This window comes from Ceratina calcarata, unplaced genomic scaffold (genome assembly GCF_001652005.2).
Source record: "Ceratina calcarata isolate Rehan_Ccalc_2016 unplaced genomic scaffold, ASM165200v1 scaffold48.2, whole genome shotgun sequence".
In the NCBI taxonomy this organism is placed as follows: Eukaryota; Metazoa; Arthropoda; class Insecta; order Hymenoptera; family Apidae; genus Ceratina; species Ceratina calcarata.
The window spans coordinates 2,326,392-2,344,568 of NW_017172225.1; the positions used below are offsets into that span (position 1 = coordinate 2,326,392).

The 18,177-nt window shown below is 45.4% G+C and overlaps 4 protein-coding genes across 6 annotated transcripts; 3 read left to right on the forward strand and 1 right to left on the reverse strand.

The window, feature by feature from the left end:
• Positions 1-183: 183 nt before the first annotated feature.
• On the forward strand, positions 184-7,988 carry LOC108627875 (uncharacterized). 2 transcript variants are annotated; one of them, XM_018029437.2, is made up of 6 exons: positions 184-2,137; positions 2,560-3,098; positions 3,180-3,315; positions 3,387-3,565; positions 3,643-3,786; positions 3,918-7,988. In XM_018029437.2, the coding sequence occupies exons 1-6, from the start codon at positions 1,960-1,962 to the stop codon at positions 4,365-4,367; spliced, it is 1,626 nt and encodes a 541-aa protein (XP_017884926.1). In that variant the 5' UTR covers positions 184-1,959; the 3' UTR covers positions 4,368-7,988. The 2 variants fall into 2 exon arrangements, with proteins under 2 accessions (XP_017884926.1, XP_017884927.1); XM_018029438.2 differs by lacking the exon at positions 184-2,137 and adding an exon at positions 2,150-2,490.
• LOC108627599 (uncharacterized) lies at positions 6,166-9,728 on the forward strand. The gene is made up of 3 exons (XM_026815906.1): positions 6,166-6,186; positions 8,643-8,924; positions 9,033-9,728. The coding sequence occupies exons 1-3, from the start codon at positions 6,166-6,168 to the stop codon at positions 9,330-9,332; spliced, it is 603 nt and encodes a 200-aa protein (XP_026671707.1). The 3' UTR covers positions 9,333-9,728.
• A 1,445-nt stretch (positions 9,729-11,173) lies between these two features.
• byn (T-domain transcriptional activator brachyenteron) lies at positions 11,174-15,466 on the forward strand. Of its 2 annotated transcripts, none has more exons than XM_018029037.2 (6): positions 11,174-12,140; positions 13,162-13,257; positions 13,363-13,606; positions 13,703-13,856; positions 14,023-14,220; positions 14,351-15,466. In XM_018029037.2, exons 1-6 carry the CDS (start codon positions 11,839-11,841, stop codon positions 15,169-15,171), a joined length of 1,815 nt encoding a protein of 604 aa, XP_017884526.1. In that variant the 5' UTR covers positions 11,174-11,838; the 3' UTR covers positions 15,172-15,466. The 2 variants fall into 2 exon arrangements, with proteins under 2 accessions (XP_017884526.1, XP_026671528.1); XM_026815727.1 differs by having other exon boundaries at positions 14,158-14,220.
• Positions 15,467-15,552: 86 nt separating this feature from the next.
• Positions 15,553-18,040, reverse strand: park (E3 ubiquitin-protein ligase parkin). Its single transcript, XM_018029553.2, has 8 exons — positions 17,761-18,040; positions 17,455-17,656; positions 16,982-17,348; positions 16,720-16,921; positions 16,495-16,650; positions 16,315-16,422; positions 16,160-16,244; positions 15,553-16,085 (listed from the first exon to the last, which is right to left on the reverse strand). The coding sequence occupies exons 1-8, from the start codon at positions 18,016-18,018 to the stop codon at positions 15,976-15,978; spliced, it is 1,488 nt and encodes a 495-aa protein (XP_017885042.1). The 5' UTR covers positions 18,019-18,040; the 3' UTR covers positions 15,553-15,975.
• Between the last annotated feature and the right edge of the window lie 137 nt (positions 18,041-18,177).

Consider the following 18,177-nt stretch of genomic DNA (forward strand, 5'->3'; position numbering starts at 1 on the left):
AAGACGATTTTAAAAATGCGTAAGACGAATCTCTGTACGTAACGAACGGTGGCTGTTCGACGGTGGAAAAAAGGGATTTATGAAAAAGTTCGACGTGGACCGGAGCACAGCATCCGGTGGGAAAAAATCCATTTAAACGTCGAGTTCGAACTCTCTCCGGGGGTAATCGATGAGGCTCGGCCGAGTGGTGGGACGGTAGCAAGAATAACACGACACCTCGATCGGCTCTTCTCTCCTCAACAAAAACACGTTCAATTTCAAGTGAGACGGATCCCTGCTGCGTATCAAGGATCGAGCACCAGAAACCTCCTGGTGGAATCAATAGCCGACGGGAAGGAAGGTAGTTTCTTGGACATACATTTTTCGCGCAGCGACTCTCGCCTCGGAGGAGAGAGGAACTCTTTTTCGTTCTCTCCTCATCGCAGCGGCGGCGGCGGCGGCGGTGGTTCGAACGGTGCCTCATTCCTTTCGGGGTGGGGAAAAAGCCACCCTCCACCCTCTTCCGCTGCCCTCTCGCTCGCTCTCCCACGGGGGTAGCTTCGTCGATGACGAAACGTACACGTAAATTCGTCGACGTGCACGGTGCTGCCCCGCTGGCGAAATCAGTGCGACCCAAGTGCACCGCGAGGCAGGAACGCGGGTCTCCGGGTGCGCGGCCTGTCGTTCCCGTGCGCGGCACGCGCGCCTCTTCCAAAGAGAGGTATCAACCCGTTCAGATAGCGGGTGACTCTCGCGTTAAATAGGTCGCCGGGTACGCGAGAAGGAGCTGCCCTGGCTTCGTAAATACCCGAGAGTCCGTAAATATCGAGAAGAGACAGAATCGACGGATGGTTCGACACAACATTTGGCCAGTAGAACTGAAAGCGATCGTCAGACCAATCGAACGTAGAGGAGTCGATGTACGACGGTGAGAGGTGTTCTACCTGTGTTTACTACCTGGCGAACGGATAGCTGGGAGGCATCGTCGTCGATTAGAAGCCCATCGAACGGACGGGAGGAATAATTTTGAAAAGTGATAGACGGTGACCGGACAAATATTGAAAATGAAGAAATGAGGAGAAACGATCAGTGCATTAAACACCGCGGCTTTTGCATTGGAGATCAGGTGAATAATTCGATGACACGGCTTGGCGTTTGAACTCGAGTTTGTGAACATTGGTAATATCGTCGGTCAGGACGCGCGGGATGACGTGAAAAACGCTCGGAACTGAGTTAAAACGTGGCGAGACCGCGGCGACACGCGGATGGAATTAAGTTGCACGACGAACACACGGGAATAAACTATTTGGTATCGATTGACGGAGACGAAGGAGCGTGTGTATTCGAGATGCGTGGCGGTCGAACGAATTAGAAGGGAAAAACGGGAGCGCGGGAGGTGTTGAAGGAAGATAAAAAGCTTCGAGCATCGATCTTGCGCCCGATGCAGTTACTATGACGCGATACGTGCGGCCAGTCCGGAATCGACGGGATCTCGCGTGGACCTCGAGCAGGGGCTACGGTTCGGTGAGCTCCGGTTGAACGATGACGACGACCGCTGGGACGAGGACAACGTCGCCGGTGAAGACGATGACGACTGATCGCGACGAGACGGGACTAAAAACGCTGGGTCTTCTCGACGGAATGCAGGAGGCCGATCGAACGCCACCCGATGCACCTTCTTACGTGGTCTTCCCACGTAAACCTCGTTCGGTGACGTGCATCGCGAAACAATAAAAACGAAACGGAGGACAGACGAGATCTAGAGGGGGGAGAAGGGGCCAATTTTCCAATTCTTTCGAATAGAATACAGAGGAAAAGGGAATAGACGTTCGTCGAAGGAGGACATCGGTGACAGAACTTGACTCTGGTTACGCGCACGAGAATAAGCTGTTACCAGGATTCAACGTGGGGCCGATAAGGTCCGCCGAGTAAAGAAGTCGTTCTTTGCGGCGCGATAAGGACCGCCCTTGGCACGTAAAGATGGACTGCTGCAACTACGTCGAGGCATACGCGCCGGGGGGGCACTTTTATCAACAACACTACTTTTGCTACGATAACGTGAACAACGAATACGGTGGCTACGAGCCGCCGCCGATCTCCTCCGCGATCGAGACTTCCGCGAGATACAACGGAGCTGTACCGCCTGCGTATCCTACAGGTAGATCTCAGAAACATCGGCAAACACGTAATCGATCTAGTGATGTAATGATTTTACGATTCATTAAGAAGGTACAGAGAAACTAGAGCATCCGTGAAACTGTAATAATACGATCTAACGCGCGTGCGTAGTAGACAACGCGATGTCACGCTGCTCGGTTGTATGTTGCGATATTAAAGAATATAATTCGTGTTGGTAAACATCTGAGTCCTCTCGAAGAACCGACGACTGTTCGGGAGAATCAGATCGCGTTTGTACAGTGACGATTCTAGCGACGTTCCACGATTTACATTTGTTATCTCTCTGTTCACACAGTGAGATCGTGCAAACCGAGAGTGGCTCGATCGAAAACGGTTCGTGGTTTTGAATAAGCGTTTGTCGACGATTATCTCTACTAATATTAGACACGTTTACCTGTGTAGACTACGTGTACAATCCTAAGGAGGCGAGGCTACGGAAGGCGATGCGCGAACAGAGCCGTGAGTTGTCCAGGCGATCGATTCTCCAGAGCGCGATCGCTCGAGCGGGCGTGATCACCGGTCCGGTCGGCGCCGCCGGCTTCCTGGATCAACAGCACCGCGTCGGTTGCATGTCCACCGGCAGCTTGCCGATGAACTCCTCCGTGGAGGCGGACCGTGTGGAGCCTTGGTTTCAGTCGGCGTCCCGCCCGAAGCTGATCCACTCGCCTCGGATGACCGACTGGTATGGGAACGTGGCGGATCCCATCGAGAGACTGCAGGTGATGAACGCGATGCACCAGCGTAGCATGGAGAAGTGCAAGGACGTGATGAGAAACCAGGCCGGCGGCCAAGCGGCCAACGCCGGCGACTGCGGTGGTGCTACCTTCTCGAACGGCGGATACCCGATTGATTTCAGCGACGTGAATCGCGAGAGAGAGCTGCGTAGAGATAACATGGAGTACAGCGAATTCGCCGACGGCCAAAAGTGGCATCCTTATCAGGTATTTTAATTGCTAAACTATTTCCTATTTACAACGACAACGATTCCTCGGAGATGGATTGAAAGATGGTCGATCTTGTAGAATGGCGGAGGAGCTCATCAACATCCCAGGACGTCTCACCCCTCGCAGATGGGGAACGTCGTTCACCCGAGCATACAGAGTCCTGGCGCGCACGGACACGGACCGTGGAGCCAATTCTGCCACAACGTGTTGCCACGTAAGTGGACGAGGAAATTGAAATACAAGAATGTGACCGATCGATGGATTATCGTTAATCGTTATTGACAGACGCGCCGCCGATGCCTCGGAACGTTGGAGTGCGCGGGCCACGGCACACCGTGCTGTTGCGAGACCGTCTGCCCGCCAGACATTGCGAGTTCTCCGAGGAAACAGCGCGGATCGCGTACACACAGAACAAGATCGACATGGAGAACGTGCGAGCATCGTACACGCCTCCCGAGCATCAGGTTTCTCTCGTTTTCTGATTATAAAGAGAAATCAGATTTTATAAGTAACATTGTTAATGCGATCGGAATTGTTTCAGATGCCGAGACTACTCGAACCGTCGGTAGACTCCGTCATTGATCCCCCGACCTCGTCGAGGATCCGCCGCGAGGACGACGGTCCCAGGTGGGAGCCGAGCGCGATCAATAATAGAATGTCCATGGACAATTTGGCTCCGGCACCGGTGAGCTTCACCGACTTATAATTAATTTACGAACATTTATTCGAGCATGATCCTCGAAACCGTTCGCCATCTGGTCAGATGTGACGTTCATCTGCTGACAGTTACGCTATTATTAATTCTTGATCGATCAGGAGGCGAACGTGCAACGCGAGAAGGAACGCGAGTCCCGGCGGCAAGAGAGATTCGAACCGAAGAAGAAGACTGTCAGCAAGCAACCGCTGCCCGGTTTTCATCAAGCCTTCGGTTCCACCGAGATCGGGAGGTTCTCCAGGTCGGAGTTCTTCGTGAACATGGTCGGCGAGAGCGGAGGCAGCGTGGAAGTCGCCGACACGGACAGCGCTAACGTAAGTACAGATCGTATGTCCGAGGTAAACGGTGCTGCGGTCACGAGTCACGACGCGTCGTCCGTGGTCACGGCTACCGCGACGGCGACCGACGGCGACGACAGCGAGGAAACGAGTTTCGACGAATCGAACGGAGAGCTCGCCGTCGCCCCGACGTCGATGGGAATCTATTGCGACCAGCCGAGCACCCCTCGTTGGCACAGTCCCCATGTGGGCGCCATAGGTAGCGAAATTTAAACGGATCTTTAATTCTTTCGCGGGCTAAACGATTTAAGGGCCTCCTGATTTCGAGTCTGATTTACTCCCTTCGTCGAACGTCTCGTCTGATGTTTTATACGAGATTCGATTACTTTCGTCGCGTCGTGCCGAACGTCGAATGGACGATAACAGATTTCATGGATCACAGTAGTGTACGGTCGCCTTCGCTGTGATTCTCAGCCCGGCAGATGTACTGCTAGTAACAATGAAACTGAGTCAGTTCAGGCTTGTGTTAATGTCCCCTAAAATTCAAAACGAGTAATAAGACTATGTCTTATCGTATTAAGATGTCAGATCGAGCATTGAAAAATAAGATGTAGACTTATTACTCGTTTTGAATTTTGTCGCCGTAGAGGAAACTAACACAAGCTCGAGCTGGCTCAGTATCATTGTTACTAGCTGTACGAACACTTTGCGTAATTTTATTTCTGGGCACGTACCGTGGTTCACAAAAGAATATTCAACTGTTGCGTCCAGAGAAAGAGGGGATTGGAAATCTGTGTGTGCACGTACTGTGTGATGTATACTTGTACGTATATGTGTCGAACCCTTTAATTACTCCTGACTCTCCACGTCGTGCGCGTAAATAAAGCCGCACCGTGGGATTTTTTTACGAACCTTTATTTATATGTATTTTATAGTTTATAGAGGATTAGCCCTCGAAAGGAATTAGCGATTCGTCGCGGGTGTAAGTAAGGTCAGCTGTCTGTAGAATTGAATTGTTCTCGACGTTGAAGTAGCGCATTTTACCTCGTGAAGAACGAGTAATGAACGGGTCTCCGGTTTGTGAACAGAATCGCGACGCGTCGGTGGTCACATACGAATGGCGTACGAAACGTCCCGGCAAACCGAATTCACGCACGTTTGTCGAGATTGTGCCTTTCAAACCTTACGCAGCTGTCAGAGATCATCAAAATTTTCCGAACGAATCAAAAATAATATGAAACTAGTCAAAAGCACGATGTCCGTGGGTCTCGTACGTCGACTATCGAGTTCAGCAATTCACGTCGGGAATGCATTAAAGTGTTTCATATCATTAAACCAAGTCTCGGTTAAAATGTTAGAATTTTTTTTTAATACTTCTGTTCACGAGTTTCAAACGTTTCTATAAAAAAACGTCAGAGATTATTTTAATTGCAAGATTACAGTAAATCATTGAACGTAATAAATTCTGAATGAAACTTCTTTTCTTTAAGCTTGCCAATTTTTTTATCTTACAAGACAGAACACGTTTCATTCGGTTATACGTCGCGTTGTGAGATTCGTGAACGGAGGTGTGTTCTAACGAAGGTAGACAGCAGTTCGTGAATCGCTGAAACTCGGTAGGGAAATATAATCAAAATGTGTCGATGAAATTACTCGATCGGCACCTTCCATCAAGTTGTTAGATGTCGTCGATGGGATACGTGATTCGTGTACCGACGATTAATTATATAAATATATCAAATATATATATTTAAAGAAATATATATATATATATATTGTACTTATATGTATAATGGAAGAACGAAGAACGCGCGACGAAAGAAGGTATGTAAGTTGTTTAGTAGACTAATTAGGCGACACGTATTGCCGCGCGGAGAAACGTATAAATAAAAGTGAACAATTATCGCGAAGATAGGAAGTCGAAAAAGCCGAACACCCTTCTACAGGTGAATATCTCTTCCGAAGGGAACGCACGTTACTTCTTGCATTCAGAACTCATTTCTCATTACTTAGTTGAACATAGAAGAGAAAAGAATATCGTCACTTCTGTGTGTTAAAACGTAAGCGAAAAATGAAAAGACTAATAGAGATGGTAAGACTGTAGTTTTAACTTCGGACAATGTCAAATCTTTATCGGAAATCTTTGATATAATCCATTTTCATCGCACGTTTAATATTCCACTCATTAAAACCATACTGGGACCTTTAAATTTCGTTTCTAAAATCGACGTTTCTAGGATCTCTTTAACATTGACAGTGCGATATTGTCTCCAGAATGTCACTGACTTCAAATATTAATGAATTTACAAGGGAATGTGTAAAGCTTATAAATGTGACGTATAAAATTATTCACAATATCGAAAGCGTTTTTTTAAACTGATACTATGAACGTCTCGTTCTGCATGGAAATCCGCAGTCTCCATCGTTGATGTTCGGTTAGATAAAATCACAGGAATTTAATTGTGATATTGGGAGTTGGATTATTTTCTTAATTAAGAAATTGTTCGTTTATGATCGAGTTCTGAATACTGTACGGGCGCCTAGGACTCGCGTTGATCGATCAATCGGTACATCGACTTGACATAATTCGTGCCAGCTACCCTGTACCTATAATGGGACCAAATCAAAAGGAGAAGCTTTTATTTCGCGTTCACCGTCGCGCTTACGTCCCACCGTATTTTATCGCGTATCAAAGCCTGTCCTCGTTCTGTTCGTTCGATCGGTTCGAACAAGAGCCAAGAATCCGTGACCCACCTTGAAATCATTTGAAAACGGTCAGACTCGAGAAAACGCGTCGACAAATTAACGGCACCGTTTTTAATGAAATAGTGACTTCGAGGCGAGCGTCAAGAAGTTCAGCGTGTTCAATGAATTCTCAACTTTTAAAGTCGAACAAATGCGGTTCGGTCGTACGTTGAACGCGTTGAACATTCGTGAAAGTAAATGAACGCGATTCACGAGGAACAAGGGCCGGGAAAAATTGTCCCGTCGAGCAAGCAGTCGGCTTGAACATTGCCTGTTCAATGTTCAATCTGGTCGACCCGAGTTCGTAATGGACACATTGATGCGTTAGTAGAGGCACTTAAACGATGGCAACGTTCGACTTTTTTGTTCCCGGATAGGAACGTCCGAGAGGCACGGAATGATGTAAATGCTGTGATTTGTTTTAAAATTAATCGATCGTAGATTATAAAGGTACTCGCAGCAGGTGAAATGTCTGCTGAAATATCGTCGCGGCGTCAGGGGAGGCGAGTTGTGATAAAGAAAAATAAAGAGAGAGAGAGAGAGAAATGAAACTCTGTATGTAAGGAGTTTCAACGATACGCGTCGTTGTTCGTCTTAGAACAATCGTTGTTTTAACTTTTGGATTATTGTATAGCGTCGTACGAAGACACGAACCACTTTACGGAGGTCCAAACTTTAGAAATTTTCTATGATTCGTTTTACTCGTTTAACGGTGATGAAATGGGCCGAATTCTAACGAACCAGCGTTTTACTTCGAGTGGACCAAAAGTTAAGACAACCAACGGAATTATATCTTCGATTCTATCACGCGGAATCTCGTCGTCTCGAAAACGTGAATCCTACCTGTACATTGAGGAAATTTTAGAAATGCGTTAATTACTTGAAAATTTTAATAATTTTGTTACTTTATCGATCTGCTGCCGCAGACTGTAATATAACTAGAAATAACGATTCTACGTCTTACGATTTTAAGGGACGAGAACGTGAGCCCATAATCCGCGTTTCATTATTGGCAACGATATTAAGCGTAGAGATAGTAACCGTCAGCCACCGAAAGAAACAACAAAAAAAAAGAGCAAAAAAAGTGTGTGAGAGACGGAGAGTGTGAGAGAGAGCGAAAGAGAGAACAGTGTCAAAACGATTAAACAAAACGTAACTCGTATTATAAACACGTAAACGACTTTCTGTCTAATTAATTATTAGCGAATCTATTCATTCTAATCACTAGGGAAATGTGTGTTAACGGATCGAATGTATAGGGAACGCGAATCGATTTACGAAATCATTGTACATCTCTTTAAATCCTACAAGTGCCAAGTTGGTGAGAAAAAGTCCTTACAAAGGCTCGTGTTATTAAGTATCAAATTCCGACGCAAAAATGAAAGAATGAAGTATATTTCGTGAGTGGTTCGACACTGTCAGTTTCCCAGACCTCGTGGAGGCTTCGCCTCCGAACGGTTTGAGATATGGACGAACTTGATTCGAGCGTCATTTTATTTTCCGTCGAATCTCATCAACGTCGAAAGCGAGGAAATAGCAATTAATAAAAATGAAATGCAAGGAACTGACAGAGTCAACGTAGGATACAGCTGGACACAATAATAACACCGGTATTATTGAGCTTAAATTTCACTTTTAATTCGGACACGTTACGGACAGTTTAACGGAACGGAGTCCTTTAACGAGATCGAGCAGATAACAAAATGTTTGAATAATTTAAAGATCAAGCGTAAACACAGTGCAATGAAAATAAACGGATGTCTATACGACGGTACAGAATTAAAAAGAGAATCATGAGGATAGCGAATCAGTGTACCGTTTCTTTTATTCCCTCAGTTGCTCCCGAAGCCGTACCTATCCGCTCCCATCGTCTTTCCTTTCTCGTCGAGGTCCTGCGGGATCCTCGGAACCTCGGCTGCCATTCACAGGATCACCGAGAACGGGGAGATCCTGTCGCGAATTATGCCGGAACAATGTTGCTGGTTCGCCACTCAATCCAGGTGCGGAGTATCCAGAATTTCGGACAACGTCATGGTAAGAAATCGATTAAACGGGTCACCTTCTCTACGATACTCGAGATCTCTCGCGATCGTGCCATCTCAAAATTAACTGAGCCAACGTATATTTAATTGAAAGCAAACTGGAGAGAATAAAGTGAATCGCGTCGAATGAAATTTATTTAAAAACCTGTAGAACTGCACGGCTTTCTTGGACTGTTCTCATCACGCGAGGGATAAAGAATGGTTCTGCCAGAACTCGATGAACCATTCGTCGGACGTGCTTCGCCAGCGAGAGAATTACGAGACTTTTGCGAGCGAAAGGGGTGACGGTAACTACGTTATAATCGGTACGCCTGGGAACGCGGATCGAAACGGTGGCAACAATTCCCAAAATAAAGAGTTCGCCAATGATACTCGGAGACAAACGATCCTGAAGATGGAGAACGGCTCCCCGAAGCAACAGAACGCTTCCTCTGGCAAAAAGAACGTTTGATGAATCCTAACGTTTTATAGAGTCACGCTATTTTATTTTCCTTTCCAAGGCTGAAGAGCGTAGAATTTATTAACAAATTCTATGATCAGTTCTTGAGCGAACGTTTAGCGTGGTCCATTTAATACGTTGAATTATTGTATCGTTTGTTTTAATGAATTTCTCTCTTACTACTCTTAAGTAACGTTTAATGGCAGAAAATTATACTGTATTGTCTTGTGTACCCTTCAATTTAAAAAAAATATATAACGTTTATTCAGCAAAAATGGAATATGGTTTTATAATAGGATTTTCGGAAGATTCTATGCAAGTGAAAGGGACAGTACCGCTTCCGTGTGTTTCCGTAAAGGATTCGCCGGTAGAATGCTATTTGTAAATAGAGGAACAAAGACCCGTGGACCGACGGATGGTTTATCACGGTGATCGTAATCGTAGATGTTTATTGTAGATGAGCCGGCATAAAGCGGCGTTCTTCAAACGCGACGAACGAACATCGTGGACCTCCCAATCCGTCAGGTGAGCTACCTAAACGGCAGGTAGCGTCGGACGGGATATCCGTATCGTAAAAGAGTCGCACAACCCGTTGAACATCGGCTCGGATTTCTCGAGGTAAAGGTTTTTTTTTTATTGCCACCGTCGATGAATCCGAGGTCCCATGACTGTTTCATTGTTTAATTAGAAGGGCTAATAAATCCATAAAGGAACGATGAATAGAAACGAGTGTCATCAGTTGAAATTCAAAGGGAATGTTAATAATTATTTCTCTAAGATCTTATTCTGTAGCTGTCAACAAAAATCGTTTTAAAATTTAATGTTGTGGACGTCGAGCCTGCGACGTCTCCTCGGCTTGAAAGTCATCGGTCATGCGACATCGATTTTGCTAATAAACGAAGTGCACACCAGCGACCGCTGAACAAATTAAGGATCGACGAGACGAAGACGAGTCTCCGTTACGTCTTACGCGAGCTCAACACCGATATCACGACTTTTCCCTCGACAAAATTACTAGGACAAATATCAGTCAGGGCTGAATAGTTGCTTTAGCCAGCCAAAACCGCGCGCGATGGCAAACAAGGAACGGTCCTGCTCAAATACTCGCGATACATCGGCCAGCCCGACGTAACTTGCTGTTGATTTTTGTCATTTGACTCGAAACGGTCAGTCAGTGTGTCTGTTCATCGAGACGGTCAACCGTTTCCCTTGCAACCGTGATCTTCTTCAACGGAACGAGCGTCTGAACGACGGGGGGGCGAAATGAGTTACGATTAAAATCTCAATTTTTAGATACGTGTAATCCTTGCCAATTTGGAGAACGTTTCACAGAACGATTTGTCCTTCCGTTCCAAATGAGATTATCCACAGTTCGAATTACTAGAAGGGACTGTCCGTTTCTAAGAGACATATTCCGTAAGTAATTACCATAGTTCTCGAAAACATGATCGACGTTTCCAAATCCATCAGAGGACACTCTCATTGAAACGCGAGTGAACGTGAACCACAGTCTTCTTCAAATTGTTTCACCTTTCTACGACCGATCTACATATGCGATCAGAGTTTCTAGTCGCTGCACTTTAATCATCGAGTAAAAAGGAACACCGAAAACTGGCCGAACGTACGAGCGAGTAAACAAATCGCGCGTGTGTCCACGCTGTAGAAAGAGAGACCGACGTTGAAGTTTCCTGGTGATCGGAACGCGCGTACCGTCGGAGACGACTGTTCGCCGACGTGCGGCCGCGTGGGCGGACTGGCACCCCTCGCGGTTTCCAGAGGATCGACCAACCGTCGTGGGATCGTAAAATGGTCCCGCACATCGATTGGCCGAGGAAACGAAGGAAAGGCGGCGTCGGATGTCCTCTATCTTTGTAAAACGATCTGACCGCCAGTGGAATCGCTTTGGTGGGCGCCGGTTTCTGGTTGGGTGCACCTCTGGGTGCCCCGCCATGGCTGCCCCCGCGGCTCTCCTAATTTAGAGTCTAATTAGCACCCGGAGGAACAGGAGGACCGGTGCACGGACATCGATTGGACGGTTACCATCGCTTGCGATAAAGAGGAGAAGGACGTAGGACAGAGACGACGATATCTCAGCAGTCGAGTCTTCAGCTCGTCTTCGCCGACTAGTGTGAAATATCGCGCCCAAGTGTTACGAGCACGGCCACGCGGCCGCGGTACTGAATAGTCTTCTTCGAGAAACGCGTCTCCCATCCTTCTTCGACCGATCCGATCCTCCTCTTCCGCCTTCGAACTCTTTTATTCAACGTCCTTATGAATCGTTGATCTAGAAATCGAGTTTTATCGATTTTTCCTGTTTCCGCCTTCTCTTCTGTTATCTCGAGGGCTTCGTTAAAACGGTGTTCGATGGCGGATTTATAACAAACACCGACACACCCCGTCTCGTTGTTTTGGAAATTGACAAAGGAATAAGTGTCCGAAGTGCACTTCGGTGAACCTCTTCCGAGTGGAAGCTCGGGTCGCAGAGGTCGAAGGACGATACGGTCAAGGAAGAGGGAAGATGCAGCCAGCACCGACTACGCCTGGATCTCCGCGTTCATCTTGTTGTGAACGGGATCGTGAGAGAGAAGTGCTCGAAGACCGTGAAAGAAGGAACAGCGTCGGTAGGCAGAGTCGAGGCACTCCTGAGGAAGAACAAGAGGATAGAAATAACGAGAGGACAGTGGTTTCCGGGCAGAATCTCGGCGCCATGACCGTCACCGGGAATCAGGGATTACCCCTTTCGTTGTCTCTGGAGGACAGGGACTTGTGGACCAAGTTCCAGTGTCTAACGAACGAGATGATCGTCACGAAAAACGGAAGGTGAGTTTAGAATTTTTTACGAATTGCTGTATACCTAACAACGAGTAATCGTAATTCTTATGATCGCAATACGTCTCGCAAGGGGCCGACGGCGGGAGGGGGGGGGGGCGGTTTCGGTGGGATGACAATAAATTGGAAAAAAACATCGGTGCATCGGATATGAACGATTTAACGTCACGCATGAGTCATTTGCACATTTAAAATAGTAATCACAAGTTTCACATTTGAGACGCTCGAGCTGGTTGAAAGATCCAAAGCAAAGATGGCTCTTCACCGTGCGTAAAAATGTATTAATTAGACCGTCGGTGCGAACGAGGTGGAAGGTAAAAATAATAGTTCTTATACACCGTTGTGAGAGTGGAGGGGAAAAAATGCAGCATGTGTATAATGGAAAAAAAAAAGGATCGGTGCAAGACGTTACGGGGACTTGCAGATGAATCATGATTATCGTAACGGATCAGTATTATTTCTTCAACTAACGAGAAAACCGCGATTAGCGACAGATATCTGCTTGGTCGAACACTTAGCGCGTTTTCTTTATTTTACGTATAGAAGAAATGAAGACGAGGAGTGTACATTTGTCGCTTTCTGAGAGGCGAAACGAAGTCCGTGGTAAAGGAGTAAAATGGACGAGGAAACATTTAAGTGGTACAATATTCAGCCGGCGGATCAAAGATATTCGCCAATGGCGTATCCTGACTAGTTTTATGATTCGTATACTATTTAAAACGATTACGGCCCGTCGACCGCGTTTTTCATGCACGCAACCATCCACGGAGAGAAGATTTTATACAGGATCGTGGGGATCGTAAAATTTTATTGCCGGCGGCTCGGTTCTTCTGTCCGCCGCCTTCGGTGTTACTTTCCTTAGTGTTTATAAAACTCATCTACCGCGTGGCACGGGCTTATCGCTTTACAAAACGTGGTAGCTAGTACCATCGAAAATTAAATTTAAATAACGACGAGGGGAACGCGGAAACAGAATTTCTGGTAGCAGCTACGAGGACTCGCATTCTTTCAGGCGGATGTTCCCCGTGGTAAAAGTGGTCGCGAGAGGATTGGAGCCGAAAGCTATGTACACCCTCCTGCTCGAATTCGTCCAAGTGGACCCGCATAGGTAATGATGCGTACAATTTTCGGAGACCCTACGCACTTCCGTAAAGTGGGAGAATCGATGTTTCTAAATGTAAAATGTAGTAAATTTTCCAAGTCTCATTCGCAGATGGAAATACGTGAACGGAGAATGGGTCCCAGGTGGGAAAGCGGAAGTCGCGCCGCCGAATCCTATTTACATCCATCCGGAGAGCCCTAACTTCGGATCTCACTGGATGAAGGAAGCGGTGTCGTTCGCTAAAGTGAAACTGACCAACAAGTCCAACGGGAACGGGCAAATCATGTTGAACTCGTTGCACAAGTACGAACCCCGGGTTCACCTGGTTCGCGTAGACGCGGTGGAAGAGAGGACGGTAAGGTCACTTTTCAAATTGCAGTAAAACTCGAACGCTATGCGAACGATGTATAATTTTTTTGTCGACTTACAATTCGTCATGAAACGTTTCAAGGTCCTCACGTACCGTTACCCCGAGACACAGTTCATAGCGGTGACGGCTTACCAAAACGAAGAAGTCACAAATTTAAAGATCAAATACAATCCTTTCGCGAAGGCGTTCCTAGACGCTAAAGAAAGGCCCGCCGATCCTCAAACTTATCCGCAATGTAAGTTAACAGACATTAAAAAAAAGTAGGAACAACGAAAGTCGGAGGAATGTTTAAACGCTGAAGCGAAAGTCTATCTGAATTTTTTAATTCCCTGATATAAATGTTTCTACCGGTTAAAGAGAGAGCGAATGGACATTGAAAAATAACGAATTATGGATTCCAGACACCGGCGCTTGGTTTTTACCACAACCTACGATGGGATACGAATATAACACAGCGACGGCGATTGCGGCCGCGCAAAATCAAGCGTCAGTGACGGTTAATAATCATCTCTCTAATTCTTGCACTGTTTCTACAGCTGGCCACAGGAACACTTGTCGATCGACGCCTTACACTCTGAGGCACAAATACATTCAAGACGGTAAGTTCTTCGACCCCCTGCAAACAGGGCCGATTGAAAAAGACTGTGTGCTTTTCCAATTTTCGCGACGTGCAAATTTGAAAATGCACGAAGCAAAGTTTGCGGTAATTAAATATTGAAATTATTGCAGAACAACGCGCGGATCCGTACAGTTCAGTACAACTATTGCATTCCACAGCGTACGTGGCACCGCCGGGATGGTCGCCACGCAGCCCGGAGTCTCTACAGAACTTGAACCCGGCTTGTCTGCCGGCGGCGCAAGAGTGGCCGACGTCTCCTTCGCCGTCGCCGACCTCGTCCTCGCATACGGTGTACAGCAGAGGAGTCGTCGGTACGGCGTCGCCGACCAGTGCCACGGGATGCACGCTGTACGTGCCGTCGAACCTTTCGTCCGTTCCCCAGGAGCACGGTCACTGCACCGACGCGTCAGCGTGGATTCACCCCGCGACCCTCTCGGAGCAACAACAGCAGCAACAGTCTTACTTGAATTTAAACCTACACCTGCATCACCAAATGTCATCCTCATACACGCCGGTTCCGTCTCACGCAGGGCTTCACCACTCGTTACACCCGAACGGTACCGACACGGTCCCACCCGTCGATGATTACGTTCACGAGTATCACGCCTCTCCTGTGCAATCGACCACGCCCGATCGTCACCCACAGCATCATTCGCAAATGATACATCTGCAGCCGATGCAACAAGCCGGCACGGTGTCACCGGTTAGCGTAGAATACGACGCTCCGTCGAAGGAGCATCATATACATAGTTACTCGGAACAAAATGCGGATACGCTGAACGATGTCCAGTCGGACGAGAACCGAAGATATCTAACGACGGTTATCGATAGACATCATAGACAGGAGACGGAAATCGCGAATAACGAGCATCAAGCTTCCGCATGGACACCGCTGACACCTCCCCCGGCGCCGCAAACGACGGCGATTTGATTTAAGTATGTGATAATCCCGGTTTTGTTCAAAGGTACGAAGTTGCTAGTTGATATTTGTTTTAATCAGGATTAGCGATCTGAATCGGATATCTGATAGTAAGTACGCGTAATAAGCTGTTCGAGTATCCCCTTGGGTGCAATACGTATATAACTAATCAAAACGATTAATAAGAGCGATGTATAAAGTACCGTGGAGATACGGATATGAAGAGAAATTTAAGTGACGAGTAGATTAATATTAAGCAACTATTAAACTAAATTGCGTGAAGTTCACAATTGTCAATGTCAATTTCAGAAAAAGTAATCCGTCCGAATATCGTGTCTTAATGTTTTTAAATATGTATTAGAGATGATATAATCATTACAATAAAATTTAATAAACGTTTCAACTTCCTCGAAGATTTAATTGTCAGACGATTAGCTCGGAAATGATATACATAATTTATTCAAAAGTGCTGTACAGGTACCTTTACACAAGAAAGATTGAAGGCATTCTAATATACAAATATAAACTTGTATTTACTACACACAATGATTATAATTTAATAAGGTAGTGATCAGCAAAATTTTTACAAAGCAAATAAGGGATTTAATAAATTCTTGATCTGTACATGACTAATAGAATAGTAGAATGGAAAAATACGTAGAAATGCTATTTTTCCTTTCTGAATGCAATTCAATCTATACAATCTATTCCTATATGTTATATTAAATACAAGTTATTTAATTTTGTACTTCTAATTCTCTTCTCCTTTACATTTATAAAAAGCAATGTTCTGATCGTATCACGCGATGATCAAAATTATCCAAACCAGTGATTACCCATACAATCTCTTGTCCATTCCGTTTGACACACCCAACACCAGTGATAACCGCACCCCGCTCTAGTGCAAACCATGTGCATACATCCTCCTAAAAGAATAATGTCTCCTTAAGCTTTTCCGAGTAATTTACATGTTTCAGTTTCTTCGAACATCTCAAAATACCATCTCTCTCAGTAGGTGTTCTACATTTCGGACACGGTTTTGTCGAGATTTTTATTGTCTTTTTACTAGCTTCATCCCATCTCACCTAAAAAACCCATAAGATGATATCGATGTGATTAAATGAAAAAGTAATTAATGTCAGATGTATTACGTACTGGATCGACGGAGTACCCAGATTTCCATGTCCCGTTATTAGATTCAGACGGTTGCGATTCGCATTCTCCTAGATGGTAGCCTTGTAAACATCTTCTACAAAAGACGTACTGTGTGTGACAGTACATTATTATTAGCTTCTGATTAATTAATATTTGTCAACTGTATTTATCGATAATTACCCCACAACCTCCAAAACATTGAATTCTTCTACATTCCTCACTACCATCGTCCGGAGACTCCGGTATAATACCCATACCACAATCTGGTCTAGGACACAGAAATCCGCCAGCACGTAAAACATATTCCTCTGTACTGAATTTCTGATACTGCTCGTACTATATAACATACTTACAGTTAATATTTGTGAATGCTAGTTAGTAGTGTCTGCATGCCTTATAGAATACCTGTTCAGGATTAAGAAGATGAAAATGATGTACTTCCGGGATAAAAGAATTTGCACAGCCTGCTGGACATGGAAGCGTGTAATAGCCCTTGGTGTCGTCAAATTGAAACTGACGTTCTCTCAATCGAACCGAACAATACTCCTTGAAGCAATCGAGGCAAGTTACATGACCAGCCTCGCAAGGGAAAACCAATACCATGTCTCTACAAATAGAGTCATATTTAAGAACAATGCTACCCATCCTAATTTCACAGATTATTCACCTGACGTCTGTGCAAGCGAGACATGGTATTTTTGCCAAGTTCGGTTTTATGAGGTAAAGAGGAACTGCTTCGTCTTTTTCTCCCAGGCTAGCGTGTTTCCCACATTTAAAATAAAATCGTGCATACAAGACTTGAGATTCAGTGTCATCATTCGAGACAGATCCAGGTGCTGGACAGAAATCGTTTTCACAATGAACCGTTATTCTTTTCGGCTGTAATACGTCTGGCCAGCACTGAGGATCTCTGTCCACTGTGACTGCACCGCTATTGCACGTGGCACATCTTACTCTTAATTTGCCAACAGTCACAGTTCTGCATGGTGTCGAACAATATACGAAAAAATGTGCTCTGTTTTCTCTTGGTTTCTCTGTAAGGATAGTAGGACTTCTATGTGCTCACAGTTACTTTTGTTATTGCAAATGTTTATATTTAACCATTTGTGTTTACCCTTTAAAAGGCTATGATTATTCTACCTTCCATGGAAGAATTCTCTTGTGGATCTGATTCATCGAAAGGTAGATCAGTCAGAGTTTCATTCATGGGCTTCCCACCAGTGTCATTTAATTCAGATATTTCAGCAGATTCATCAAATACGTTTGACTCTTTACTTTTGTTTAATCTCTGGGATGTAGTTCGAATAGCATGTAGTACACTTTGCTGGCCCAAATCACATTCCTCAAATAAAAACGACAATTAGTCGAGGTTACCTCAAGTATACTAAACTTGTATTTTAAACTACGTATTGTCTATTGATAATTTTGTGACATATTCGAGTATACCTCTATTATCGTCGAATTATGTAACTCTTTTCCCGCAAATATTATTTTTATGTCCTCAGGTGATATTCCCATTTGAGATGCAACTATTTCTTTCACATTCTTTATATCCCATTTTGGATCTAGATTAACGGCAAGCGTGTTTCCCGTGTTGGTTTTTACGTATATGCTCAGCGAATTTGTTATGTTCCGCTTACCGAACCAAATTAATTCTAACATCCTAAGGAATACGTCTCGTATGAAGTCGAAAAAGAAACTCATAATGTTCGTACGTCGCTTGTTCTGACGGTCTTAAGATGAACAAGGATGGGGCCGACCGCGTGCAGAGCTTCGTCTGATAGAGAGAGAAGAGAAACAGAGTCTTTCTCTGTTCCTTCTGTAACATTAAAAATCAAGCGGCGCGGGAGCCGTAGTTCTCCA